The sequence below is a fragment of the Mercurialis annua genome, linkage group LG6 (genome assembly GCF_937616625.2).
Source record: "Mercurialis annua linkage group LG6, ddMerAnnu1.2, whole genome shotgun sequence".
NCBI classification, from domain to species: Eukaryota; Viridiplantae; Streptophyta; class Magnoliopsida; order Malpighiales; family Euphorbiaceae; genus Mercurialis; species Mercurialis annua.
Window position 1 is genome coordinate 12,575,177 of NC_065575.1, and position 27,820 is coordinate 12,602,996.

At 33.2% G+C, this 27,820-nt stretch overlaps 4 protein-coding genes across 7 annotated transcripts; 2 read left to right on the plus strand and 2 right to left on the minus strand.

Annotated features, from left to right (window-relative positions):
* Positions 1-9,910: 9,910 nt before the first annotated feature.
* On the plus strand, positions 9,911-11,710 carry LOC126686697 (uncharacterized). The gene is made up of 5 exons (XM_050380884.2): positions 9,911-10,201; positions 10,297-10,435; positions 10,529-10,653; positions 10,740-10,886; positions 11,484-11,710. Exons 1-5 carry the CDS (start codon positions 10,010-10,012, stop codon positions 11,616-11,618), a joined length of 738 nt encoding a protein of 245 aa, XP_050236841.1. The 5' UTR covers positions 9,911-10,009; the 3' UTR covers positions 11,619-11,710.
* Positions 11,711-11,897: 187 nt separating this feature from the next.
* LOC126686698 (uncharacterized) lies at positions 11,898-17,995 on the plus strand. 2 transcript variants are annotated; one of them, XM_050380886.2, is made up of 4 exons: positions 11,898-12,200; positions 12,288-12,377; positions 12,486-12,582; positions 17,605-17,995. In XM_050380886.2, exons 1-4 carry the CDS (start codon positions 12,014-12,016, stop codon positions 17,618-17,620), a joined length of 390 nt encoding a protein of 129 aa, XP_050236843.1. In that variant the 5' UTR covers positions 11,898-12,013; the 3' UTR covers positions 17,621-17,995. The 2 variants fall into 2 exon arrangements, with proteins under 2 accessions (XP_050236843.1, XP_050236842.1); XM_050380885.2 differs by lacking the exon at positions 17,605-17,995 and adding an exon at positions 12,831-13,070 and having other exon boundaries at positions 11,943-12,200.
* A 909-nt stretch (positions 17,996-18,904) lies between these two features.
* LOC126686699 (60S acidic ribosomal protein P2A-like) lies at positions 18,905-19,971 on the minus strand. 2 transcript variants are annotated; one of them, XM_050380888.2, is made up of 4 exons: positions 19,869-19,971; positions 19,695-19,785; positions 19,199-19,428; positions 18,905-19,110 (listed from the first exon to the last, which is right to left on the minus strand). In XM_050380888.2, the coding sequence occupies exons 2-4, from the start codon at positions 19,780-19,782 to the stop codon at positions 19,084-19,086; spliced, it is 345 nt and encodes a 114-aa protein (XP_050236845.1). In that variant the 5' UTR covers positions 19,783-19,785; positions 19,869-19,971; the 3' UTR covers positions 18,905-19,083. The 2 variants fall into 2 exon arrangements, with proteins under 2 accessions (XP_050236845.1, XP_055962142.1); XM_056106167.1 differs by having other exon boundaries at positions 19,695-19,788; positions 19,869-19,966.
* Positions 19,972-21,576: 1,605 nt separating this feature from the next.
* On the minus strand, positions 21,577-23,386 carry LOC126653663 (uncharacterized). Of its 2 annotated transcripts, XM_050347600.2 has the most exons (3): positions 22,953-23,386; positions 22,191-22,346; positions 21,577-21,918 (listed from the first exon to the last, which is right to left on the minus strand). In XM_050347600.2, exons 1-3 carry the CDS (start codon positions 23,178-23,180, stop codon positions 21,916-21,918), a joined length of 387 nt encoding a protein of 128 aa, XP_050203557.2. In that variant the 5' UTR covers positions 23,181-23,386; the 3' UTR covers positions 21,577-21,915. The 2 variants fall into 2 exon arrangements, with proteins under 2 accessions (XP_050203557.2, XP_050203556.2); XM_050347599.2 differs by lacking the exon at positions 21,577-21,918 and having other exon boundaries at positions 21,994-22,346.
* Positions 23,387-27,820: the final 4,434 nt, after the last annotated feature.

The window sequence follows — 27,820 nt, forward strand, 5'->3', positions numbered from 1 at the left end:
TGTAGTAAGAAAAGGAGTTAAATTGTTTGGACGCAAGTAAGGCCTGGCCTAGATGGCTAGGCTCTCTTTCGGATGTTGGGAGTTTGACCCAATTTTTGTAGCATGTTGGTTTTGGTCCCGACTCACTAACAACTAGCCATATCAGATATGAAAAGAGAGTTCAATTGTTGCGAAAAAATGAATTATAAAATAAAATTTTAACAACTCTTCGAATATATAAATGAGACCAAATAATCAATTCTCCCCATCAATTTGGCATAAATAAATTGATAGGAGTGAAATACTCCTAGTATTTAGATAGTTTTTTCATCGCTTTATCATGTTTTAGCATGTGTTTGTAGGTGTTTTTATACCATATAACGTGTGTTAGCGTTTCAGATGATACGGAGCGTTTGCGGAACTATTTGGGCTAAAAAGAGTGAAGATTCAAAGAATTAGCTATGTTGGAAATAAGAGTAAAGAGTTAAAGAGAAAACAAGTTTTAGAGCATGTCTTGGAAGAAAAGCTGATAAGCAAAAGAGACATGTGTAATTTAACACATCTCTTGATCGAGAAGCATAAGTCAGAAGAGCTTCTCGATCAAGACATGAAGGAACATTTTGCACGAAGGCTCTCCAAAGAATGGCCTTGATCGAGAAGCATGTTTTAAATGAGCTTCTCGATCAAGACATGAGTTAAATTCTGAAACGAAATTTATTTTGAAAATAGAGCGTTACTTGACCAATTTCCTCTTTTAACCCAACACTCTTGTACTAGGATGTCTCTACTTTCCTTATTTGTCTTGGCTATATAAGTCACCTTATCTTTTAGGTCATTTTTAATGATTCACTTTTGTAAACAACAATCAATCAAGTAGTAGTTATTCCTTTTTGTTCTTCTAAAAAAATAGAGTAGAGATTTGAATGTTCTTGGTGTTCTTGGTGTTCTTGGTGTTTATTTCCAGATTTTAGATTTTGGGTATTAAAATCCCTTTGAATACAAGTATTATTAATGGGTCTTCATTATTTTATTTATGTTTGATTGCTCTTCATTTCTCTTTAAGATAATCATCTTCACTTTAGTTATGTTAATTAGTTATTGCTTAGTTATTGCTTTAAGTTTCATTATGAGTAGCTAAAATCCTAGTCTAGGGGTTGTTGTGATTGCTTTATTGTGATTGCTAGATGATTGGTTAGGGTTGTATGGGTTAGAGTTTGTTGTGCTTATTAATCTTATTGCCTAGATTGATTTGATCATTTAATCTTTAATTAGTATTCGATTAGTGAGGGCGAGAGTTAAACTAATCGGATAGACCTAGTTAAGCATAAGCTTAAGACCTAGATGCACGAGAGTGATTTAGGGATTTAGCGGTTATATGAGTTTGCAGATTAATCGGATTGATTGGTGTAGTCGACATCCAATTGTGCGAGAGTGAGTTGAATTTTGACTTATCAATCAATTGTCGATTCTTCTTCTTCCGGCTTGAGAAAGCGGATTTGGATATTTTAATATGACTTGACCCGAGCCAATACCAGTACACCTGACCTACCCTTCTAGAAATTGCTTTAGCTTGATTAGCAGCCCGTAGGCGCTTTTTATCTATTGTTAATCCGTTTTAATTAATCTTTGCATAAGTTAGTCTTTAATTCTAGTTTAATTGTTGTTCAATTTAGTCCCTTTGCTCTTTTGATAATCAAACAATTGCCTTCCTATCGCTAGACGAATCAGGAGTCAAAAGAAAATTCATTCTCGCTCAACCACTATCTTCGTGGGATCGATCTCGTACTTACCGAGTATTATGAGTTGGCATTTTTGTCAACAAATATCAAAATAGTTATTTTGGAGGGTTTTTGGTCAAACTAACCAGGCCATAACTTGTATTTAAGTGTTTAAATAAAATAATTAGACTAATTAGGTTTGATTAGAATTTTAATTGTGTTGAATTAAGATTGTAATTGTGATTAATAAGAATTAATTAGTTTAATTAGCGACCTCACTCTTTTTTTGGAGTGTTTTTATGTTAGAGGAGTAAATTTTGAGCGAAAAACGCAAGTTGCGGTTCTCATTGACCCGAAAACGTTCAAAGTGGCTCATTTGATATCTCGTGCCAAGTTGAAGGGGTGAATTGATTCTTTGTTCATAAATTTATCCATCTTTTAAAAAAAAATCACTTTACACTAATAACAAAACATATTTACAAAAATACCTACTATATGTAGAAGGCTTATCTCATTTTAATATAAAATTTTAGGCAAAATCCATGGAAAGACCCCTGTACTTTATCTCTTTTGTTCGAGAGATCCCTATGTCAAAGTTTGTCGCGCTGAACTCCCTATACTTGTCATTTTTGCCATATGGAGGCCCTTTTGTGGACGGAATTTGGCAAGTGTATCTCACTTGCCGTTAAAGAGAGTACAAATAAATAATCAAACTATTTTTGTAGCCACGTCAGCACATGGATCCTAATCATATGATATATGGCGGGCCATAACAAAAAGTAGAGACAAAAATTGAATGAAGGATCAGTTTTGCTATTTTTTTCTAATTAATCTAACTAAACCTAATTAAAGTATAATTAAGCTAATCCTCATATGCAGTGTTTTAAAAACCGGATCGGACCGGCCGGTTCGACCGGTAACCGGAGTTCAGTCCGGTTTTTTATTTCTTAAAAACCGGATTTACGGTTCAACCGTTTTGAACCGGTAAAAACCGTAAAACCGGGATATAATTGAACGAATTGAACCGGAAAAACCGTCCGGTTCAACACCAATTAACCATATGGTGACAAATCTGAGTTTCTTTTTGATCAAATATAAAATTGAGTTTTTATAGTCAGAATGAAAAATTAGATAAAGAAAATAGAAACACAATTCTAAAGAAAGTATGCAATTATAAAAAGAGATTGAGGTTTTGAGAAGGTTAATTGAAATGGATTTATTGAGAGTAATAATGCTATATCAGAATTTGTGGCATCCGCATGGTTACGATTTTAAAAAAAAAATGGAGAAAACAAATGAAGATGAAGTTGAATGATGGAAAGCTATCATTAAATGGAGTTTTCTGCTTCATTTTAACTTCTTTTCCTTTAGTGTATTATAATTGCTTGTAGATTTGAGAGAAAATTAGTAAAAATAGAAAGAAAGAGAGAACGGAAGGTTAAGAAAGAAGAAGAAAATGAGAGTTAGTGGGTTTACATAGGAAAAGTAAGGTGTCTTGGGAAAGAAAAAAATAGAAATTAAAATTTGAATGTGTATTGGGAATATGGAAAAGCAAAATGAGAAATTAAAGCTTAATAGTGGATGACAGTTATGAAAAAATTTGACAGGCGGATGAGATGTAACACGATAGCAGCAGCCTGCTTGCTTTCTTAATGTAACCGGTTGAACCGGTAATGGAACCGGTTGAACCGGTTAAACCGTGAATCGGTGACTATACCGGTTCTGTCACCGGTTCGGTTTTTAAAACACTGCTCATATGTGAACATAAGTCACTGCCTCTACCATTAGAAGCCACCAACTTCGGCCTTCTTCTTCATTCCCTTTTTGTTTCAAGCACAAACAAATTAAACAAATCCAACAGCAGAAAAATTAAAGAAATTCAAACAAGACCATTGTTGTTTCCATTTGGCATCATTTTTTCTAAACAAACTAAATTTAAACAAATTAAACAGTACAAAAACTTAACAATTATCAGTGAATCAAAATAAATAGCCGATGCCAACCGTTCGTACTACTTCCGCCTTTTTCCTCCTTTTTTCACGATGAACCGTTTCTGCTGTTTGTTCCATTGTTCGTCGACGTTGCTTCGCCGTTCGTCGCTTCTGCGGGAGTTGAAAACTGCCGATGATGATGCTTGTTTAACCGGCAGGCGACGATGGATCAGTAAGAAAGGACAGGCGGCGGCGGAGGTAAGAGAAGATAAAAGGATTATTGAACAAATTAGGGTTCCAAAAATTAGAGGAAGAGATTTTAAAAGGAAAAGTGATGTGGCAATTTGCTACCTCAAATTTTCCAGCCATTGATGCACGTGGGAGAAGTTGTGAAGAATTGGAGATTAGTGGGTCACTAATTGCCTCTGATTTTTCTTAATATATCTTTTTTTAATTAGTACTACGCTTTAATTCATGGCAATTGGAGAAGATGGTAAAATATCAATTTACTCCCTCAAATTTTCTTATTTCATTTAAAGGGAATGGGGATGTGGCAATTTGATGTGGCATTATATAATTTTTAATTTAAAAATTAACGGCAGTTTTAATAGTTAACGGCAAGTGAGATGCACTTGCCAAATTCCATCCACAAAAGGGCCTCCATATGGCAAAAATGACAAGTACAGGGAGTTCAGCGCGACAAACTTTGGCACAGGGACCTCTCGAACAAAACAGATAAAGTACAGGGGCTTCCGCATGGATTTTGCCAAAATTTTACATAGACACTCTCTTTTTTCTCTCTTTCTCTCAAAATTCTCTTTTGTGTTCTTCTTATTTTCTGTTTTTTTCTTCCGGTTGTTTTTCCGTTTGTCTCTTCCGTTCGCTTTTCCGTTCGTTTACTTCATATGGATTTTTTGTTCTTTCGATCGCTTTTCCGTTCGTCACTTCCGTTCGCACTATGGATTTCTCGACATCGTTTTTAGATTTTTTGTAATTTTCAGGTTTTTGTAATGATTTAAACATTTTGTAAATTAATTATTGTATATTTATGATTTTTTTGTTTATAAAACTGTTCTATTATTCATATAATTATTTTGTCTTTCTCTTATTCATAGATTTGTTTATTTATTTTATTGTTACTGATTTTGTAAAAAACAATTGATTTATCGTGTATTTGCAGTGTTTTTATAATGTATTTACGTTAAAGCGTATTTTTGGTGTATTTCTAGTGTTTTTCGGTGTATCAGTGTTTCTTTGATCCGTTTTTCTAGTATATCTATGGTACATTTGCAGTGTTTTTATGGTATACACCATAAAATCACTACACAAATACCATAAATACACTATATATACAACATTGCTACACTATAAAAACACCATAATCACACTAAAAACATAATAGATACAGTATAATACATCATAGTTACATTAAAAACATGATAAAAAAATTAAAAAACACTTGAAAAAAAATCTATAAAAAAAAAAGAGAATAAATTATTGAAAAGTGAAAAAGATATTTGTGAAAATTAAAAAAAAAAGGTAGTTTTTGTAAAAAAAAATTTAAAAAATAAGGACAAGAAAAGCAATATAAAGTTGTTAATAAAATAAAAAATAGTATGATATAAATAATTTCGTCTTTTTTATATTGTTTCAACAAAAACTCTTTTAGCTTTAATCGAGAAAAAATACATCAACATTCTCTTTACTATGATTTGTATGTTTTGACAAAGTTGTTTATAATTAAAATGTTAGAAACTCCAAAACGCAGGTGGGTTGATACGCTCTCATGACTTAAATGAAGTCGAGAGTATATAGGCGTTTAAAATTTGGGCTTAGCATCTGTTTTCTGCAAGGGACCTACAGTATTTGAACGGGGATTAGTCTGAATGTTGAAGGTTTAAAGAAGTCGTCTCATATTTGAATTCTGTTCAAAAAACCTCATGAAACATGTACCAAAGAAAATGTTAATTATTATATTTTAATATAATTGTAAGTTTTAAATTATAAAAACTATTATTTTCTTTAATATTTAATTAATTTTATTGAAATTTATGATTTTAATTTAACATTAAAAAGTTGGAAGGAAATAATAAATTTTCGGAATAAAATAATTTTCTAATCATAAATTAATAGCAGTTAACCCTAAAAACTCAAAATGAAAAGAAAATTTGTTAAAATACTCTATTATCAACTTTATTTGTAAAAAGTGTTGTAGTTTTTGAAGTTTTATTTTTTACTATTTAATTTTACTATTTGTCCATATTTTCTAAATTATATAAAAATATTCTTTTACAATTTTTTCTAAAAATTATTTAAAACTGTTAAAAGGAATTTTATAAAAAAGTTATCAAAATTATTTTTAGAACAAATATAAACTGCGTTTGTAAATTTTTTTTTTAAAAAAAACTGTATTTTTAAAAACGGTTGTAACCTATATCTTTAAACACCATTTAATATATTTTAAGTCTTGTTTTAAGAAACACGTTGAAACCGAATTTTGGAATAAAAATTCAAAGCGTAAAAATAAAAAAGTAACTCTAATACGTATCAGGCCAAGTTATAAAATGGTGGCTAATTTTTATTAAAAATTTTATTTTTAATTTTATTTAAAAACATCCCAAATTAAAATTGGTTGGGAGAAGGTGCAAAAATGATCCTAATGTTGCCACTTGAGATCAAATATGACCTTAATGATTGTTGAGGCTAAAAAATGACCTCCATGTTACCAAAATCTTAAATTCATGCCCTTCATTTAAATGGGGTTAAATTGAAACACTAGTCTTCTAACATGGAATTCAAACGACCAACTATATGTGTTGATAGGCCATGAGTTGCATTTCTTCTGTATTTTAATGGTTCCTCTTTTGGTTTTATTGAACCTTTGAGAGGCCTTCGGCAAGGCAATCCCCTTTCTCCTTTTTTGTTTGTGCAAAATGTTTCTCTTCTTTATTGAGCAATGCGGAAGCTAGAGGGCTCATTGATGGAGTCAGTAATTCTAGACGAAGCGCCACTGTCTCCCATCTTTTATTTGCGGATGATTCGCTCCTCTTCTTTCAAGCTTCGGTTCAACAAGCAAATAGGGTCCGCAACATTTTGCAGCTCTACTCAGCGGCGTCGGGGCAGGAAGTAAATTTAAACAAATCTTCACTATTGTTCCGTCGTAATACCCCAAGTACAGTTTGTACTCAACTAGCAGCTCTTTTAAGTGTTTACTAGAATTGGAAGCAAAGACAAATACCTTGGTATTCCGGATTTTGTTTCGAAGTCTAAAGTTGAAACATTTAAAGAAATTAGCTTGAAAGTGAAGCAAAAAGTGGCAAATTGGAAAGGTAGTTTACTATCTCACGGAGGAAGAGAAGTTTTGATAAAGAGTGTAGCGATAGCCGTTCCGATTTTTTCGATGTCTTGTTTTATGCTTCCTAAGAGTATTCATAAGGATATTAACAAGACCATTTCAAACTTTTGGCGGGGAAGGAAAAATACAGAAAGAAAGTTGCATTGGGTTTCATGGCGAAAGATGTGCCTTCCTAAGGAAGCAGGAGGGCTTGGTTTTAGAGATTTAGAGCACTTCAATTTTGCTTTGCTCGTAAAACAAGGGTGGCGGATATTATCCAATCCAAATTCTATGTTGGCTAGAGTGTTAAAGGGAAATCATTGCTCTTTTATGGATGATGTGAGCCATTCGAATAGCTCTTGGGCGTGGCGTAGTCCCATTCAAGGAACGCACGTTCTTAGGCTAGGCGCTCGTTGGCAAATTAGAAGTGGGAATTATGTTCCTATTAAAGGTGCGTCGTGGCTGCCAATAGAGGCTCCCTTTGTGATTCAGTCCGAAACAATATTGCCGAGTAATGTTTTTACAGGGTCAGACCTCTTGAGTAGTGATCGACGGAGGTGGAATAAGCCTTTAATTGAGTCCTTATTCACTGAGGAGGAGACGAAATAGTGTAACTTGTCTACTATGAAAACATAGCTTATTCTTAAAAACAACGTAGCTTCACTTCAAAAGAAACTCGGATTTAAAGTCAGCCAACCATTCATCCATATGAGCAAATATAAGAGCGATTTGCTTGTTATCCTTCATACCTATACATGATATGAAGTGGGAGTGAATAAAACAAAGTCATTAAATGCATTTTAAAATACTTTTTCTGGTAATGATAATGCTGAAAGCTGAAGTTTAGTTTTGACCATTGTAGGATAAGAGTTTGTGCTTGTGAAACTCTGTTTCTTTAACTCATCATCACCCATCTAAAAGAACCTCACAATCTAAGCTGCTGCCTACACAACCAAATCATATTTATTGGGCTATGTTGTGCATGCTGCACATTTTTAAGTTGTAACCATTTATTTAGATTTAAGTTTTGCATTGTTGTTATTTTGGTAGTTTTACAATAACTTCAATTTAGATCAGGTATTTATAAAAAAAGGTTAAAGTAAACAATTCTTTCCTTCTCCTAGCTAGTAGAAGAAGCAGTACTGCTTACAACTCTTTCGAGTTTCGATTATGAAGAGAAAATTAATAAAAAGAGTCAGGGTGGTGAGACGAGCTCATGTTGGCTATTTTTAAAAGAAAAAGATGGAAGTCGTTCATCTTACAGTACCCACATCTTCTTATTGCACAGTTTGATTTTGATGCCAATATACTATAATAAAAAACAACCATTTATTTATTTATTTTGGTTACATAGAGTGTTGTTGGAATATGCCTAGAATTCTAATTCCTATTTGTATTAGGACTCTATTAATGAAGTGTTTGGGAGAATGATAACTTTGTTATCATTGGCTAACTAGGAAGAATAAATCCAATTAGGATTAATATTCTTAATGTCATATAGACTATTTATTCACTATATATATACTACCTTATTCACCTTTTAGAAGACACCAAACCGAACACACAATGTAGACATTGATGTGAATAAGGGGAAAAGGGGGTGTGTGTGATGTGAGGAATATAAGTTAATTCTTACCCTTTTGGGTACTTCTTGTAGAGAGAGAAACACTTTGTGGGTTTTTCTTCTAATGGCATATTTACTAGAAATGTTCTCTATTTGGTGATTCTCCACCAATTTTGTACTCCTTTTGATGATTAGTGGATGGCTCGAATCTTTCGCCCGTGGATGTACGCTTTAAAGCAGAACCACGTAAATCTCTTGTGTTATTTATTATTTTGCTATATTGTTATTTGTTGATCAAATCCATTATTAAATACCTACCAATGGTTTCGATTCCGCTGCGCATACCAATCCGGTCACGAACCGGTCACGACAATTGGTACCAAAGATTCAACATCGGTATCAATGTTACAACAAGTGCCATTCATTGATGAATGACTTTAACCAGAAATCTCAATATCAATAGCTTTAACATCAGATTTCTTCATCTCTACTTAATCAGGCATAATAGCAGTCAAATCCCCATTTTCTATATTAGCTTTAACCATCAGGAAATTTAAACCTCCTCAAAGATTTTCTATTTGATCCCTCAACTCTATGCCACGTGCCATTCTTCTCTTCTTTTTATTTACGTCTATCATCGCTAATCTGCAAAACATGCTTCTTCAATTTCAACTTTCACTTCCTCTTTTTGTATCCCTGGTAAATGAGGTTCCGGTAATTCCTACCAATCTATGTGCGTGTTCGAAAACGCCGTCGTTTCCTTCGCTGAAGCATGGAGGAGCTATTAATCGAAGTTGAAAAATGGATCCCATTAGTCGAGAGAGAAGGGATCGAACTGTTGGTTCTTCGGCCATTGAAGAGGCTACTTGGGTTTGAAGACATTTAATTTCTTGGTTTCTTGATTTTGAATTTTTTTTATATGATCATGAGGTGTCCTGAACGGATTTCAACTATTAAACGGCACCTTTAAGCCTTTTATATTCAGACTAATCTCTACTCGAGCCGGGTAGGTCCCTTACGGGAGGCAAAGCTCTAACCCCAAGTTTTAAACGGCTGCATACATGAGTACGGTTCGAACCCGCGGCCTCACTTAAATTAGAAAAGCGCCTTACCAACTCATCTACGCCTTGGGGTTTTTGATTTTGAATTTTAGAAGAAAGGTGACTGTTTCTTTCCATATCAGCACAGATAGTTGGTCATTTAATTTGCATCCTACCGTTTCAATTTAACCCCGTCTAAACGAGGAGCATGAATTTAAGATTTTGGTAGCATTGAGGTCATTTTTGAGCCTCAACAATCACTAAGGTCATATTTAATCTCAGGTGGCAACATCAGGGTCCTTTTTGCACCTTCTCCCAAAATGGTTTGATACTTTTCTTGTAAAGAAATGCAGTGCAGCTAAGGTATTCACAGTCGTAGTAATCATAAACCTCCTGAAAATTACTTGACAATAGAATTCAGAAACCCTAATACCAGTAAAATCATGGAGATCGATTCAATTGAACAAATTAACCTCCAAATCAAAGACGAAGACCTCTTCAAAGCAGCAGAGACCGGCGATTCTTCACTGTTCAAATCACTCTCACCACAAAACCTTACCAAATATCTTCTCTCCCTTCAAAACGACGACGCTCGCTCCTTACTCCACGTCGCCGCATCTTTCGGTCAACTCGAGGTTAACCCAATCAACAGTCTTCTCTATAAATAAGTATACATTTTGTTTTGATTATGTTCTGCTTTTAGTTTGATTTTTTGTTTGTTTGTTTATAGGTGGTAAAAGTACTGTTAGATGGTGTCGATGATGAATCAAAAAGTGTAGTAAGTAAAAAAGATGAAGAAGGGTGGACTCCGCTTCACTCTGCAACCAGCATTGGTAATCTTGAAATTGTTGAGATTTTGTTAGCTAAAGGTATGATTATAATTGCTTTATCACCATTTAATTTGTGGAAAACTAGAAGTGTATTTTTATTAGCTGATTTCGGTAGCGATTGTGGAATTATAGGAGCTGATGTGAATGCGAAAACGGGCGCTGGTCGCACTGCTCTTCATTATGCTGCTAGCAAAGGGAGATTGGAAATTGCTCAAGTCTTGATATCGCATGGCGCGGATATTAATTCCATGGATAAGGTTTGTAACTTGACTTATTATTATGATTCTCCTTTTATCTTGTAATTTGTTATATGTGATGTGTAATATAAAGCTTTGATTTTCAGGTTGGTGTTACCCCATTACATCGGGCTGCTAGCACAGGGAACGGTCAATTTTGTGAGCTTTTAATTGAGGAAGGAGCTGAGGTTGATGCGCTAGATAAAATTGGTCAAACTCCTTTGATGGTTGCTGTCATTTGTCATGATAAAGAGGTAAATTGGTTTTTGGTCTGAATACTTTTTAGTGCAGCTACTTGTTTTCTATCTGGCAACTCCCTCTGTCATTAAATCTTTCGACTTTTTTTTTCTTGCGTTTCTTTTCGGTTTCTGTAGTTTAAATTGATCATCCTCGATCGTTTTACACCTTTGCATTCGAGTCTTTATTAAATTAGTAATTGGTTAATCACTAGACTTTACTGTTTTTTGAAGATTGTAAAATTTGTAAATTAGAAAACATAACAAAGGTAACTTACTTCAGAAGAGAAATCAGTTACTTATATGTGATTTTAAATTGTAGCCTTTATGAAATTCAAGTTAAATTTTTAATTTCAGAGATATGAGTGTCTCTGCGAGCCAACATAAATAAATAGTTTTTAGGTTATAATCATCGGTTGATTCATGCCCTTTTCTTGAGAGAATATAGGAGACGAAAAGGGTGATAAAATTTATGGAAACTGCTGGCAGCAGCTTTGGGTTTGTCTAATTAACGGTGACTTTGCCAATTGATTTTCGGAGTTGATTTAATTTAGTTAATCATTTGATATAAATGGTGATCCAATAAATGATAAGAGTTGTTTATTTTGTGGATAGGTTGCTCTCCTCCTTATAAGGCATGGAGCAGATGTGGATGTGGAAGACAAGGAAGGCTACACGGTGCTCGGTCGAGCTTCTAATGATATTAGGCCATTACTGATTGATGCTGCTAAGGCTATGCTTGAAGGATGATTCCAAACTTTAACTAGGTTAGATTGTAATGAAAGTCTAGTGCCAAAGATTGTGCTTCACTTATCCATATCGAATTGACTGAATTTCTATAAGCCCTCTTCATTTTGTACTTAGAGGGAAATTTATGCACTTTTTTATCCATAATTTTTTAGTGTTCACTAACACAGCTAACTCGGAGCTAATTTAATCACAGAAATGGGATGAAACTGAAAAATAAGTATTCATATACATGCTGTCCTATCCTAACCAACAAGAGGAGCCAATGGCATACTGACAGCAGATTGAGTTTCAGTGGATGAATATGGACCGTTAGTTTTCCCTCGCTTTCCTATCTTATATCTGTGTCCCTCAAAACATCATCAGCAAAGAGAAGAGAGAAGAGAAAAAGCAAAGAAATGAACACTCTCTTCCAAATCAAACCTCCCTCTGTGATTTCATCAACCATACAAATCCCTGAAATCAAATTCCAAACTGGTTCTAATCAGTTCAAACCCAAGAGTATTTCAAATTCTTTCAAATTTGTCATTTATAAATCTCTTCCTTTTGCTGCTTCTGTTTCTTTGCTTCTCTCTGCCACTCCAGGTTAATTAATCCTCAAGATTATCTATTATACTATGTATTATAATCTCATTGTACTTAATTATCATTTGCTTTAATTTCTTTTTGCAGCTAGCGCTGGAATTATGTCTGGTTTTTCTGGGTTAGAATCAGTTCCTGGTCCAGAGCTTCCTAAGATCGACTTTCTCGCCAAGATCAATGGTTTCATCTTTTCTCAATTATTTAACAATATTTATCTTTTCTTGTTTTAATTGTGCTGAATTTATGCATGTAAAAGAAGTAAATTTTGGAATGTAAATGTTGATGCAGAAGAAAACCAGAAGAAGTATGCAGAAAATGATGCAAGATTCAAATCGTCTCCCATACTTAAAGAACTACTAGAGCGATCCAAGAATAACAAAGAAAAGTAATTTCATTCCCACTTACTTTTATTTCTTCCGTAGATAAAACCAAAACTTGATGCATGTTTAAGCTAAGAGTGAAATTTATAATGCATGAATTAGGATCAAGCGCCTATGTTGCTTGGAAACTTTTCGAGTTCTACATTTTGGTAGTTAGTTTTATTTTTTAAACACGCTTTTAAAACCTTAAACTCTATATTTATAAAATGCGTCGGTTGATATGAAAAAGTGTAAAATGTATGGAAACTTTCAGGAATCGTCAAGAAACACAAGACAAATACTGCTTAAGAGGTGCAGAATGGGGAGTAGGAGATTGTTCAACAGCAGGAATGTCCCCAACTGAGAGAGATGAGTTCATTGCTATGCTCAAAAAGAAGACTGGAATGGAAGATTAATTTAGCCGCCAAATATTATGACATCTTTTACTTAGTTTCCGTAGATAATTGATGCGGATTATTGATTAATTAGTTTATATGGTTTTGCTCTCAAGTTATATTTGGCATTATTATTAATCTAATTTCATGTAAAGGAATGACGGCGTTTTCGATCAATGAAAACAGTGTTGTTCCATTCAAAATGGGCGAGTTATGATTTGCTTGAGTTTTGGATGCAACGGCGTCGTTTTGGGGGTTTGACATGCTGGCAGTAGGGGTGTACAAAATTTACATAACCCACCCAAACCAATCATGTGAAACCAACACAAACCACTATATTCATTTTAATCATAAACCATTGGGTTATTGAAATTTTATAACCCAACTAAAAGAGTTTCTTGGTTTATTTGGGTTTGTTTGAGTTATATATTATTTAAAGTGCATATACATTTATTGATTGATTCACCAAGTTTTTTCAAAAAAAATTATTTTTTAATATTTTTTTCTGGAAATAAATATTTTTGGAACAATATTTTAAAAAAAAAATTCTGGAAAATTTTTTAAAAAAAAATAATTTTTTTTAAAATTTTATCAAAATATATTTTTTCTGGAAAAAAAAATTTTAAAATTTTTTCCTGAAATTTTTTTTTTCTGGAAATAATTTTTTTTTTTAAAAAATTCTGGAAAATTTTTTTATATATTTTTTCTGAAAAAAAAAAATTTAAATTTTTTTCTGAAAATATTTTTTTTTCTGGAATTTTTTTTTTATTATTTAAAAAAAAAAATCAGATTGAAATTTGGGTTCTAAATTTTTCATCTAAAGTGATAAAAAGCAAAAAAAAGTAAGTTAAATAACCCATATAACCCATGTTGGTTTTGAATAACTAAACTAACATAACCCAAATTATTTGGGTTATAACCCAAGATAATATTAGAAATTCAGTTTGGGTGGTTATAAGCTCATAACCCAACCAAACTGAATTTGAACACCCCTAGCTGGCAGTGACATGGCGCTCTGTTTTGCCATGTATGAGTCGAATAGCCGGAAATCGCCATTGGGTATAACATGAAAAGATTGGAAAGGTTATGATGCGACGCTAAAGGTGAGGATTTACGGTAATGATAACCCTATCTGTAATCTAAGTGCTTTTTATGGGTATTTAGGATTTTGTTTCCTAAAGTAAACATTCATTTATACCGTTGGATGAATGATCCAATGGTTAAATGGGGACTAGAACAACATAAGCATACAATTTTCCTAGAATCTTGGTTAGGGTTTTATCTCCCTCACATCTTATAAATTTGGAAAAAGCACCGTCACTTCCAAAAAGAAGTAGCCAACTAGCCATGGCTAAAAAAGCAAAGAAAACACTAACGGAAATTTGTATTCCGTTAGTGTTTTTAAAAGAATAGTAATTTTTTTTCTCTCCTTAACCTCTCGGCGCAAGTTAGAAAACAGTTTTCTCTCTAACGTATGCTGGTGCTGAAAATGGCGAGAAGAGGAGCCAGAAGAAGCAGGTTTCCATGGCGGAACTGACTGATAAGCCTGATGATGCTAATTGTGCCCAAGATACTGAGATTCACGAAGGAAGTATTGTGGAAAACCATGAGATTCTTAATCTCCCTGAAGAAATCTGTCATGATGCGGGTCTTAATGGATCTAGCTATGCTAATGTGGAAGAAGCAGTTAATGAGAGTCATGTTGAGAAAGTGTACAGTTTGTCAATCCAATCTGGATAAGGCTTCATACACAAGGACGAGGCATCGGCTTCAAGTCTACTCCGAGTTTTTCCAGCATATTCAAGAGTTGCCCCGGATCATATATGTTCGGCTCGCCTCTTTCTGTGGCCAGACGTTCGCCCATATTTACCTCCTGGGTGTTGGCCCCGGATGCAACCCCTTGAGGAGCTGATGTACTTGCCCCCAAGTGATCGGCCCTACCGGCCGATTCGACTTCTGGTCTAGTCAAGAGTTTGACTGGCCCGTAAGTATACCCAACTAACTGGGCGGTTGCATCTGTTCGGCCGAACTACCCGGATATCCGAAACGACTCGGTGTCTGGTTTTGTTCGGCCCTCCTATAACTCTGTTCGACAATAGATTGCCCGAAAAAGAGTGTGGCCAAGTTTTCCATTGCCTTGTTGAGGTCATCCAAATTATTCTGGATCTGCCTCTGGACTGATGCCTGATCTGACATGATATTTTTCATCACCTCTGACATCTGATGCGTCGCACCATCGAACTTTTTTTTTCTTGGGCGATCTCGCCCCTCATGGCCGAGAAGTCGGCCTGTGATAAGGAAGGGTGAGATGGAAGAAGCTGGCGTGAGTGGTCCATAGAGTCATCGGTCACATCATCATTCTTGTCCGATGGGAGGTTTACGTCAGTGACCGAAGGATTCGGTCCTTTACCTGACTGACTAACTTGCTGTTTGTCCTTGGCCATGATTTTTGATATATTCGAATCAAAATCGCCCACTCTGTTATCTTGCTTCACCTGTTGTCGGCGTATAGACCGAGCGTGCATGGAATCATCCTTTAAGTCCGCTTTTGTGCTAACCATAAACTGATGTCCCCAGTGGAGTCGCCAAAAGATGTTCGCCTAGAAATTATCCAGACTCGAATAGATTAATTTATGTTTGGATCGGTTTGAGGTTTGATGCTTTAACGAACTTGTGAAGATATTCACAGGGCTTCTTTGGTTAAAAATACTTAACTACGTAATCTAAATGATAATAATATGGGAGTTAAGAAACTCACGCGAGATTAATACCGAAACTACTGCTAAGTTAAAAACAATCCGGAAATTGAGGTATAAGAAGCACTGGACTTGGTTTTTGATTGATTGATTTGTTAATACAAATATAATGAAGCTCTGAGCTATATATAGCTCTACAAAATCAAGTCTCTTAATCTGACTATAATCAATATTCCTAAATAGAAATACTCCTAATGAAATGCAAATTCCTAATAAAAATAAAAGCTAATCTGGCAAAGATCTAAAACAGGCTTTTAGTTGGGCTTAATTCCCTTAATAAGCTCATGTGATTTTCTGACCCATAATCTTCTGAGCCGGTGTAAACAGTTAGTAACTCGTTTTGCTGTGAAATGATCCTTGTCCCTAGATTCAACCTTTGTCATGGATTTAGTCTGTTATTAAATGTTTGTTTTATGCTAGTAAGAGCATCTCCAACAAGCTCTTTAAAAGTGTTTAACTCTTTATTTTAACGCACAAGGTACAAAAAAGCCTTCGAGTTTTTTTCAAAAGTACAGATCAACCCTTTTACTTTGTCTGGGCACAATTAAGCCCCCGTGTTTTTAAAATTGAACAATTAAATCCTTATTATTTTTTAAATCGAACAAATAAACTCCTTTTAGTTTACTTTTGAGACACTTACCCCCTCAATTTTTTTGTAAATATTTTAAATATTAAAATTATTTTTGAACTTTTTTCCTATATGATTATGAGAGACATGTCAACCATTAACGAGTATTTCTAATGATGTTGAATGGAAGGGGTTATTTGTTCTATTTGAAAATAAAGAGGACTTAATTATACCTCAAAAAAGTAAAAGGGCTGATTTATACTTTTGTGAAAACTACGAGGGTTTTTTTGTATCTTTTGCCTTATTTTAAAGAGTTTAGCACTAAAATAGAGGTTCAATAGACTCTTTATAATAAAAATTTTAAATAGAGAGTGAGTTTGACTCTCTACATGTGTAGAGCCAAACTCGCTCTCTATTTCTTATCTCTTTAATATAATTCCAAATTTAAAACATATAGATTTTTTTTGTTTTCTGAAAATATTTTTTATTATTTTTCTCAACAAAAAATATATAAAAAATAAAATACAACAAAAAGAATAGATATAACAGTTAAATAAATTAAATTTTATTAAAAAAATATAATAAAATGCTATATTTTAAAGAGTCCATTTGACTAAAATTTAAAATTCTATTCTTTATATGAAAGATGCTCTTTATTTTCAAAAATATGCTCTTTATAATGGAGAGCACCATTGAAGATGCTCTTAGTAGTTACCATGAAGCTGTAAGCCTGTTAACTTTTTGGTCATTTTTTGTTGCTACTGCACAGTCTGCACTTTAGTCTTGAAAATCAAATTATAGCTTTTGCATCAGTCATTCAAAGATTAAGATAAAAACTGGTACATCTCATTCACGAGTATCTTAATTCTCTGTATCTCGATTCTTGTAACCTTACGTTGAAATCGTTGAATTCAAATTGTCCAAGCATAATTCCATTTTTTCAGACCATGTTGCTTTAGAATTTCAGGCAGGCATTCGTACTTGCATGTTTTTTCATTCTATCAACTAAAAACTATCAATTTTTTTAAAAATGGCCAGTTAAGTTGAGTTAATCTTTGAAGAAAGTTAATTGTACATTCTACAACTCCTTTTATTAAATGATAGTTCAGTTGGTAGTGCTAGAGACAGCCTTCAGATTGTACGTTTCATTCTAGATATGCAACTGAGCTTGTCATAGTCAATATTTAAATCTATAGGCTTCACAATATTCTTTTCTCGATATGTCGAGTAGAATTGAAAAGCTTCTCTTTAGGTGGTCTTTTTTATAATATGTTTGCATTCGGATAGCACAATTTTTATAATCTTTTTGCATTTTATGTTCTTTTTCAGGCATAAGAACCGGTGACTGACAAGCCTGTTGCTGAATTTCGAGAAGCAGGTACCTGCATGCGTGAAAATACAGACTTCCATAATTATGAGACTTGTTCTTTTATACAAACTACTCTAGCAATTCATGGGTGCGGGACATGGTTGTGCTTTATGATTCATTGCAACTTGCACACAAGTCTATTCTAAATTCCTTCTATGGATATGTTATACGCAAGTGAGTTGCTGATACAGTGTAGTAATGGTGAAAGTTTGCAAGAATTGTCTCCATTAATGCAAAAAAAAACAAAAAAATCATTCTAAATCTGAGCTTCCATTTCAGACAATTTTATCATACAACACTAAAACAAAGTTATACTCCTATTCACATTCTAAATCAAACTCATTTCAGACATTTCGTAACTGTGTTTGATGAAATTCCTGAGGGAATAATTTTCTAATATGGAATCCTATTCACATTCTAATTTTTGATTCTTTTTGTTGTTTATAACAGGTGGTGACACTTCATTAAACTTGCTGCTTCTAGTTTATATAAAAAGCAATTATAGATGGCAAGTGAATGAAGTTACCTAATAATAATGCAGCTACATAAATGCAATTGAAAATTTCAGAAAACCACCCGTCAGTTGACAAAAAAATCTCAATTGGTTAAACTTACAGGTCTTGAATGATTGAACAACACGAATCAGCTCAAACAACACTGAAAATTAACTCACAAATTAATTAATAGACCTACTTTAACCTCAAGTCCAACTCTAATATGAATTAGCCTAAACAAGACTATTAATACCTTTATATTGAGATCCAAATCTCAATTCAATACATTTCATTGTTTTGAAGAATACAATTTTAATAAATAAAAATATAGTAATAAACTTTCAAACAGTTATGTTTCTTATTGCAGTTCATGTTGTATGAAAACCATTCAAGCTGAAACGTGAATATTTAAGACCATTCCTCCTCAACCTTAAGCTTGTATAACTAGCTCAAAAGCTCAATCTTACATAACTAAGACTCTGACAAAGTTCAGGCAAACTGTTGGTATTAACAAGAGATATTAACGAAAATTATCAAATTGCTACAAAAATAGAAGTGAATCAGTGAACTGATATGCACAGAAGAAGAGCAGCAAATTGAACTCATATGCATCTCATCTAGGCCAAATTAAATTTCCAGTAAAATTTCGACATGCACAACTATAAAATTGCTCAAAGTTTCAACAGGCAATGACACCACCGCCACTCATCCAAACCAGTACAAGAGAACATCAAGCAAAAGCAGTGAAACAGAGTCGAACAACAAATTGAACTCAGCTCCAAAAATTAATTATAAAGCTCAATTCCAGACAAAAATACTAACCAACTTGTCATACTTTTAACTTATAAAGACTAAGTAGAAAGACAATAAGATACAATCAAATACCAGACTTAATCAAAGAGGCTGCTAAGTAGAGAGACAAAAAGATTCAATCAAATACCAGACTTAATCAAAGAGGCTGAAACCCATATCCTGCAGCAAAATGAAATTCAAGTAAGCAATCAAAACAGCAAACTAATAATAAGACTTAAATAATTATAAATGAGAAAGAAAGTCTTACATCGTCGGACTCTTCCTTCTCCTCAACCTTCTCTTCCTTCTTGGCCTCAGCAGCAGGGGCTGCTGCACCGCCTCCGGCAGCAGGGGCTGCTGATGTAGCCATGGCAACACCACCACCGGAAGGTACTGAAGCTAATTTCTCCCTTCCAGAAGCAATCAACTCGGTTACGTCCTTTCCTTTGACTTGAGACAGCAACAACTCAATTCTGTCCTCATCGGCATCAATGCCAACTGCAGATCAAACACAAGTAATTGATATACTTTCAAATATATAAATAAAATCAGAATGCTCTTAAGCAAATCAAACACCCTCAGCTATTTAATTTTCAGAACAACAGCCAAGCAAAAATGCATAAAAATAGACATTCAAATCTCATACTGCTCTTAAGAAAAACAATGCCAAGTATTTCATTTATTTCATTAATCTAAATAAAACTCTAAACCTAATTAGATTTAATAATTAGGTAAACTGATAAAACAGTAGAAAAACAAAGTACCGGATCCTAGAATTTTCTTCAAATCATCGGCGGTGGGGCTGTTGTTGCCTCCCAACACGGCGAGCAAAAAAGCAGCGACGATCTTCATCTTCTGCTGCAACAATTCCGATCAAAATCATCATTACATACAAAAATCATATTTCAAACAAAAAAATCAGAGAGAAAGGAACCTACTTTTTCAGTTTCTGGCCTGCTGCTGCGTTGTTTAGGGTTTTTGTAACAAGAAGGACGTGGGAAAGTGCTAAGTGGAGCTAGGGTTTTGGTTTTCAGATGGACCCAAGTTATGGACATAATGGGCTTTTTAATTAGAGGAAATTAGGCCCAGCACGCTGGATACCTATTTTAATTTGAGAAAAATTGACAATTGTACAACTTAACCATAAATAATTAGAGAAATACGCCTATGATTTTCCATTTAGATAATTATCTTTCCCTTCTTTTTTCTTGCAAAATTAACTTTCATAAATTAGAGATATACGATTAACATTTGATTAAGGTAACAAACATCTCTGATCAAAGATTCCCCTAAAATTGCTCTCAATTTTTAATTCACACAAATCTTTCCTAATTAGAAAAATATTTGATCCCATGAAATCTGTTGATATTCAGAAGTGAAAGTGTCGCCGTTCTTCCCATCAACGACGTCATTTTCTCCATCTCGTCGTCGTTCCTCAGAAGTGAAAGCGTCGCCGTTCTTCCCGCCATCAATAGTGACACCACTAGTGGAGACGGCAATTGTTCTGCTTTAATGATCCTCTTGTTTTAGAGAAATCAGTGAATCAAAGTCACACAAATCTCCCAAAGATAATCAAATCGGAATCAGGTAATATTTTTGCTCTTAATTGTGTTTTGAAATTCAATTTTGGAAAAACAGATTTGATCTTTAATGTTTATAGCTGCAATTGGATTATGTTTTTGGAATGATGAACACTGGTTCAATGATGAACACTGTTAAATAACCTAGTTTATTTTCAGTTTTAACAAATTATATTGTTTTAATTTAGATTTTTGTTCAAACAATTCCGTTTAATCTTATTAACTGATTTTAATTGTAGGAATGACAACATTGAAAATACTTACTACAATGGAGTATGAGATGAGAGTTTCAGGTACTCGAATTATAAAATCAAGATAGTGTTTGTCAAAGAGGATACAAATTTTGAACAGTTAAGCAGGATGATATCTAGTATACGGAAAGATACTAGTTGGAATACTAAATTAGAAATCAGATATCAATTTGAGACCTAATCAGTAGCCGTTGGATGTCGAGGATAATGAAAGTGTACAACGCAGCCGATGTGGACAGCAGAGACATAATAAAAAGACTTGTCGCGGTCTACCAAAATAGTTATAGATATGATATAATTCAATTTTTTGGTCCGAGTAGTATGCTATTAGTTGTTGCTTGGTATACCGTTATAACCATTGCTTAATTGTTTAGCGGTTGTTTTATTCAACCATTTTTTGACATATAAAAAATAATAAAAGAAAAATTTAGCAAAACTTTATGTTTGTTTTTAATTAAAAATATATGCGGGGTGTTTATAATTTTTTAACCAATTTGTTAATTAGTTACCCAGTTATCAACCAAACCATTACCATGTATATACTAACTAACAACTTCACCAGTATGTAATAGGTTAAAAAAAATCAAGTATAGTCTAATTCTGGTAAAAAAAAGTGATATATATTGTTTGAATCACAATGCAATACAAATTATAAACTAGATTGTATAACAATAAAAAAAAATTACAATAACAAAACACAAAATATTAGAATAACCAAATAGGAACCAACCGTGTATCAAATATTATCCAAAATAGAAACCAAATATGTACCAAAAACTGGAGTGTACCAACTAGTACCAAAATGTGTTCCACAAACTATCCAAGTGTGTTTGAAACACAAACAAAAATTTCAAAAACATCTAAAGTAACAACTATATTACAATCTATTCAAAGTTTTTCTTCAATCTACCAGTCTTCAATTTTGGTTTTGGTTCAAGCTCCTCGTCGCTGTCAATGTTTATATCAATCTTCATCTGTCCATAATTATTACAAGTTAACCAACGGTTTACCCAATATTAACCATTGGTTAACCAACACCTAAACATTACATACATAACCGTTTTATTCTCATAAGCATTTCTTCAAACACCAAGAGTGCAGGCTGTGCGGACTAAAAAATCAAACCAGCAGTTGCAAATCAATTTCCACCATAGTCACTGCAAATCAATTTCCATGTTAATTAACAAAATCAAAGAGCGAGAAAAAAATGAAAGGGATCGAGAGAGATTGAATCACCAGAAATCAACAGACATTATCATAAGCATTTTTATTCTCATAAACACACATTAACGTTCTATTCTCATAAACATTTCTATTCTCATAAGCATTTTTTCATCTTGTTATTGGTTAACCAACTGAAAACCTGATCATAACAATTACAAATCAAAAACTTCCTTCATCACCAAACAAATTTGAATTTGTGACTCACTAACAGCTGCAGCGGTAAACAAAGATCCTCCTTTGGTGTACCAGATTCAAAAACATCTTTAGGTGTCTCCACAGCATCATGGTCTCCGTCATCAGATTTCTTGGATAGCATACTTTGGGTAGCTTCTGAGGATGAAACATCTCCAGCAACATCCTCCTAAAAAAATATAACATGAATTAAAAACAAATAACAAAATAATATTGTACCTATGGTTAACCAGATAGTAACCAATTGTACCTATGGTTAACCAGATAGTTAACCAAATAGTTACTAAAGGTTAACCAGACAGTAACTAACATTAACAAAACTTTAACTAAAATTTAATTAACACATATCAAAAATAACTAGTAGAGTAGTTGTGATTCAGAGGTTTACCGTCATATGATCGTGATGATCATTCACACACACAACACTCTTCAAATCAGACAATACACTTAAAACTTCAAAAAACTGCTTCTCAACGTAGGTCTTGAATAACAAAAACTCGCTATACATCTTGGTTTGATCAGATGGGTAACCTTAATAGGAAAATGGTCCGAAGGTTGTATGAAATGATCCCAATCCTACATAAAAATCATTTAAATAGCAAAATAGTAAATACACACAGTCAAATATATTAACTAAAAGAAACAATAAACAACAGCAAAAATTCTTTGCAATTATTACTGAAAACAACACCAAACACCTACTAAACCGAAACAAACACAAACAACAAACTCTATTATAAACTATATAACCGAACCTATCAAAAAATTTAAATACCTTTTTAGGCAAACCCGCATATGAAACAGGCATATCCATCTTCTTCGGAGGGATATCAAAATCCTCGAAGTCACTGTCGTCATCTTCACGCACAGCCTTTCGACGATTCTTCATTGTCGCCGGAATTGTATTAAACTCAATTTTTCTTTTGCTAGAACTCGGACTAGATGTTGATTTCTTCATTTTTTGAGGGGGTGAATTTTTGGAAGCTGACCTAGTTGACACCATTCCTAATTCAAAATATGAAAAACAACTGAAAATGGGAAGTTTGAAATAAATGGAAACGGATGACTGAATGGAGAAACGGATTGCGCGAATCTCGCAAGAATCTGCACATGCAATATCTCTGATTTTTGGAACCGTAATCTTCAACTTTTGAAAGTATAAAAATTATAATGAAATAGGTTAGAATTCTAATTTGGGGAGAAGAAATAACAAATCTCAATTTCATACTTAGGGCCGTAAATCTCTAATTATTATGAGCTAAGCCCGTAAATCATCTAAAAAAGTCTTTTAATTTGAACAATACGGCCCGGCCATTCCTCTCTCATTAATATTGTCCAAGTTAAGCGTGTTTGATAATTAAACTTTTTTTCTCTTACTATTGCCATTAATTAACTTCAATAATACAATTTTCTTCGAATCATCTGTTCGTTCCTAAAAAAAATTTCTCCGACCCGTTTCTTCACTTTTCCGGCTCGGCTCGCCGGTGGTTGCCCAAAAAAGGAGCCCGTTTCATGATCACTAAAAGCCGATTTTTAGTTTATGTGTTTCACGGTACCGTCTTTTGAAGTTGATCTCCTCAGTTCATGTGATTTCCCCAATCTTTCAATCATCAGCTTAATTATATTTATCTTTAATGGGTTATATTGGGACTGCGTTGTGTCTTACTTATGTCGAGTTACAAATATGTATGGGCAGTTTGGTTTAATTGATACTATGGCAGAGCTGTTTGATGAAATGTCCAAAAGAGATGTGATTTCTTGAATTTGTCTTTTATTTGTTTAATTTGAGCTTAATTTATTGTTTGATAGGTCAGTTGAGCTGAATTTATATATATTGGAGGAGTATATTAAAGAAATTAACAAAAGATAAGGAGATATTATGCCTGACGTAGAGAAAGAGCTTTTAAGAATTTTAATTCTTATGGAAAGTAGTAAACCAAGACTTGATTCTATCATGGAATGGAAAAGAAATTTGGTAACCTCCTACTTCTAAAATTGGCCATAATATTACATCAGATGATCAATTTTGATTAATTAACCCTTTTTTCATGTCCTTTTTATACAGGATAAAGGGACCAAGAATTTTGAGTTTTAATTGCAGGACATTATGAAGATGAGTTTTAATTGCAGAAGTTGCAAGTATTAGAGAAGCATCTGAGCACATCCTCATATGCACTAAAAGTTAATGACAAGCTTACAATTTAACGTTTTTTATTTGTTATCTTCTCACATGTAATAAAACTAATACTTACAGTGTATCAATTTCTTAGTTGTGGATTTTATTGTTTTTGAATTTTTCCAACAATGAAATTAGAAGTATAATTATGAGTTTTTGATTTATAAATCAGATAGTTTTAAAATTTTGTACATTTTTTTTAACACTAGCTTTGAAGTTCAGAAAGTAAACTAATAGTAAATTAAAAGCAAATCGGTGATAAACTAAAAGTAAAAAAATTTCATTTAATTTTATATATGTTAATAATACTGATAGTAAATTAAGTATATTACTATAATTTTAGAATTTTGAAAGTAATCTAATATGGAGACAACTTAAATAAATAAATAAGGTCTCATGTTATAAATTGTTAGTAAGCTGACTTATTTTTTAGTAAACCGTTAGTAAATTTGTAGTTTAAGTAAATCGAAAATAAACTAATAATAAACTTGTTTTTAGTAAATTAAAAGTAAACAAAGAAATGAATTTCGTCATGTTTATAATGTTGATAGTAAGCTACTAATAAACATATCTTTTAGTGAACCGATAGTAAACCTATAATAAACCAATAGTATACCAAGAAATAATTTACCTTAATATGTTATAAATTGGCTTTTTAAGTAATCTGTTAGCAAATTTATTTTTAGTAAACCGATATTGTTGAAATTATTTTTTCCATAACGGCAATTGAATTTATTTTAGTTTGATTGCAATTGAAGTTGCTCTTGGTTTTAAGGAGTTTTATTAATTAATTAATAATTGTTGACTTTCTTTTCAGTAAATTAAGTAAATAAATTGAAACTAATTTCATACATGTTTATAATACCGATAGTAAATTAATAGTAAACATATGTTAGTAAACTAAAAGTGAACTGATAGTAAACTAATAGAAAACTAATTTTTTGAGTTAATTGAAAGTGAACCGATAGTAAACTAATAATAATTAATAGAAATTTTATTTTTTTCGTAAACTGAAATTGAACTAATAATAAACGAATGTAAATTGATAGTAAACCGATAATAAACTTATTTTTTAAGTAAACCGATGTTAAACTAATAGTAAAAAAATTTAAATAAGCTAAAAGTAAGTTAATTGAAACTTTTTTCGCTCATGTTTATAATATTGTTAATAGACCGACAGTAAACTAAACTAAAAGTGAACCGATAGTAAACCTATGGTAAACTGATAGTAAATTTGTCCTTTATTAAACTGGTAGTAAACTAATAGTAAATTTATTTTTAGTAAACTAATAGTAAATTTATTTTTAGTAAACTCATAGTAAATTTGTTTTAATAAACCGATGTTAAACTGATAGTAAACCTTATATCTATAATTCAATAACACTATTTTTAAAAACTTCAAATGCACCAACTATACTATTTCCACCCTGAAATCAAGAAACATCACAGAGGTGTAAAAGTTTTTTTAAAAACAAAAAATAAAAATAAATAAATTGCTAAATAATTAAGATGTAGATATATCGACCTTAAACTAATAATAAACCAATATATGTACTTAGAATTTCTAATTAATTTTCAAATAGATTAAATAATTAAAAAATCTACATTATAAAACCATTGCATGCCATACCCATATAACTATTAACTTGAGTATTTAATGTGTATTTGACTTTTTTTTATTTGAACGTGCATTTGATTTTACTTAGTCAAAATTAGTAAATCAATTATTCTTCTTTTTTTTTTTGAAAATCAGATTTCATTCAACTAAAAAGCTGATGCATCAGCCATTACAATAGAGAAAATTTCAGAAGGGACAGTCCCCCTCCAAACTTGATACTGATCAGTGTTTCTAGTAGCCATTTTGGCTAAATAGTGAGCAGCCATATTAGTATTCCTACTAACATAAAAGACCCCATCACAAGACATCTCATTAAGCATTAACTGACAGTCAAGAACAATTAAACTAACTTCATTCAGCAGCTCATGTGTAGTGTTGAAAGTATCCACCACTCCTTTTGCATCTGAAAGAATGTGAAAGGGGGTAAGATTACTTTCCTTCGCCAGCTGAATCCCATCTCGAATAGCCTTTGCTTCGCCAACACAAACCTCAGCGCACGACTCGTACCTTTTGCAGGCAGCAGCTTGAACGTTGCCTTTCCAATCTCTGATAATAATTCCCATACCATGGCACTTTTTCTGGTTGTCAAAGCTAGCGTCCACGTTTATACTGTATCTCCCTTCTCTTGGAGGAGTCCATCTCCCATCTACTGCAACATTGTTTTTGTCATAGTTATTGGCCTGCATATCCTTCTTAGATTCTTTAAACTCCAGAACATAGCCTTCTGCCCAATTAAGAACTTGACAAGCTAATTTAGGTTTGTTCCCAAACACAACTGCATTTCTATTATTCCAAATAATCCAGCAAATAACACAGCAGAGAGTAAAATTCTCTCGAGAAAGATTAACCTGAGCATTAACAAGAAAATCTCCCATACTCCAGTTCATCCCAGGTTTGATAAGCTCAGACATTGACCACGTTTTCCACACTAGTTTAGCTTCATGACAGAACCAAATAGCATGCAAAATAGACTCCCCTTCTCGGCTGCAAACTGGACAATCCGAAGTAATCTGCATACCTCTTTTAATTAAGTTTAATCTGACAGGGGCCCAATTATGGTAACACTTCCAGATAAAAACTTTCACCTTAGCTGGAAGAGTCAACTTCCACAAGGTTTTCCACCAATTCAGTCCATGGATGCTGTAAGAATTAGATGGATTACCTTTGAGACGCATAGCTACTTTGTATCCACTTCTCACCGTATATCTTCCTGCTTTCTCATAATGCCATCTCAGGGTGTCAGCTTGATCATTTCTAGGAAGAGGAATCCCTAGGATCTGATCAACATCGTCTTGATTAAAATTCTGCTCAATGATCTCCCTATTCCAGCTCCCTTGCTCATTCATAAGCTCGTGTACTTTAGATTCAAAACCCATATGGGGAGGGCTTAATATCTTAAAAGTACTTTCCCTGGGTATCCACCTATCTTTGTAGATGCTCACTTGTTGCCCATTCCCAATCCTCCATCTTGAGCCACATTCTAAAATAGTTCTCCCCCACAGAATACTTTTCCATATGAAAGATGCTTGTCTAGGAGCTTTAGCTTCCAGAAAAGAACAGTGACTGAAGTATCTCTGTTTCAATACCTTGGCTACTAGTGAGTCAGGATGTTTCAGAATTTGCCAACCCTGTTTGGCAAGCATGCTTCTGTTGAACCCCTCAAAATCTCGAAATCCCATACCACCATGGCTTTTAGGTGCACATAATACACTCCATTTGGCCCAATGAATTCTCTTATTTGCCTCCGAGCTTCCCCACCAGAAGCTGTTACAAAGCTTCTCAATATCAGTAATGAGAGATTTAGGCAACCTGAAGCAATTCATGGTGTAGGTGGGGATAGATTGAATCA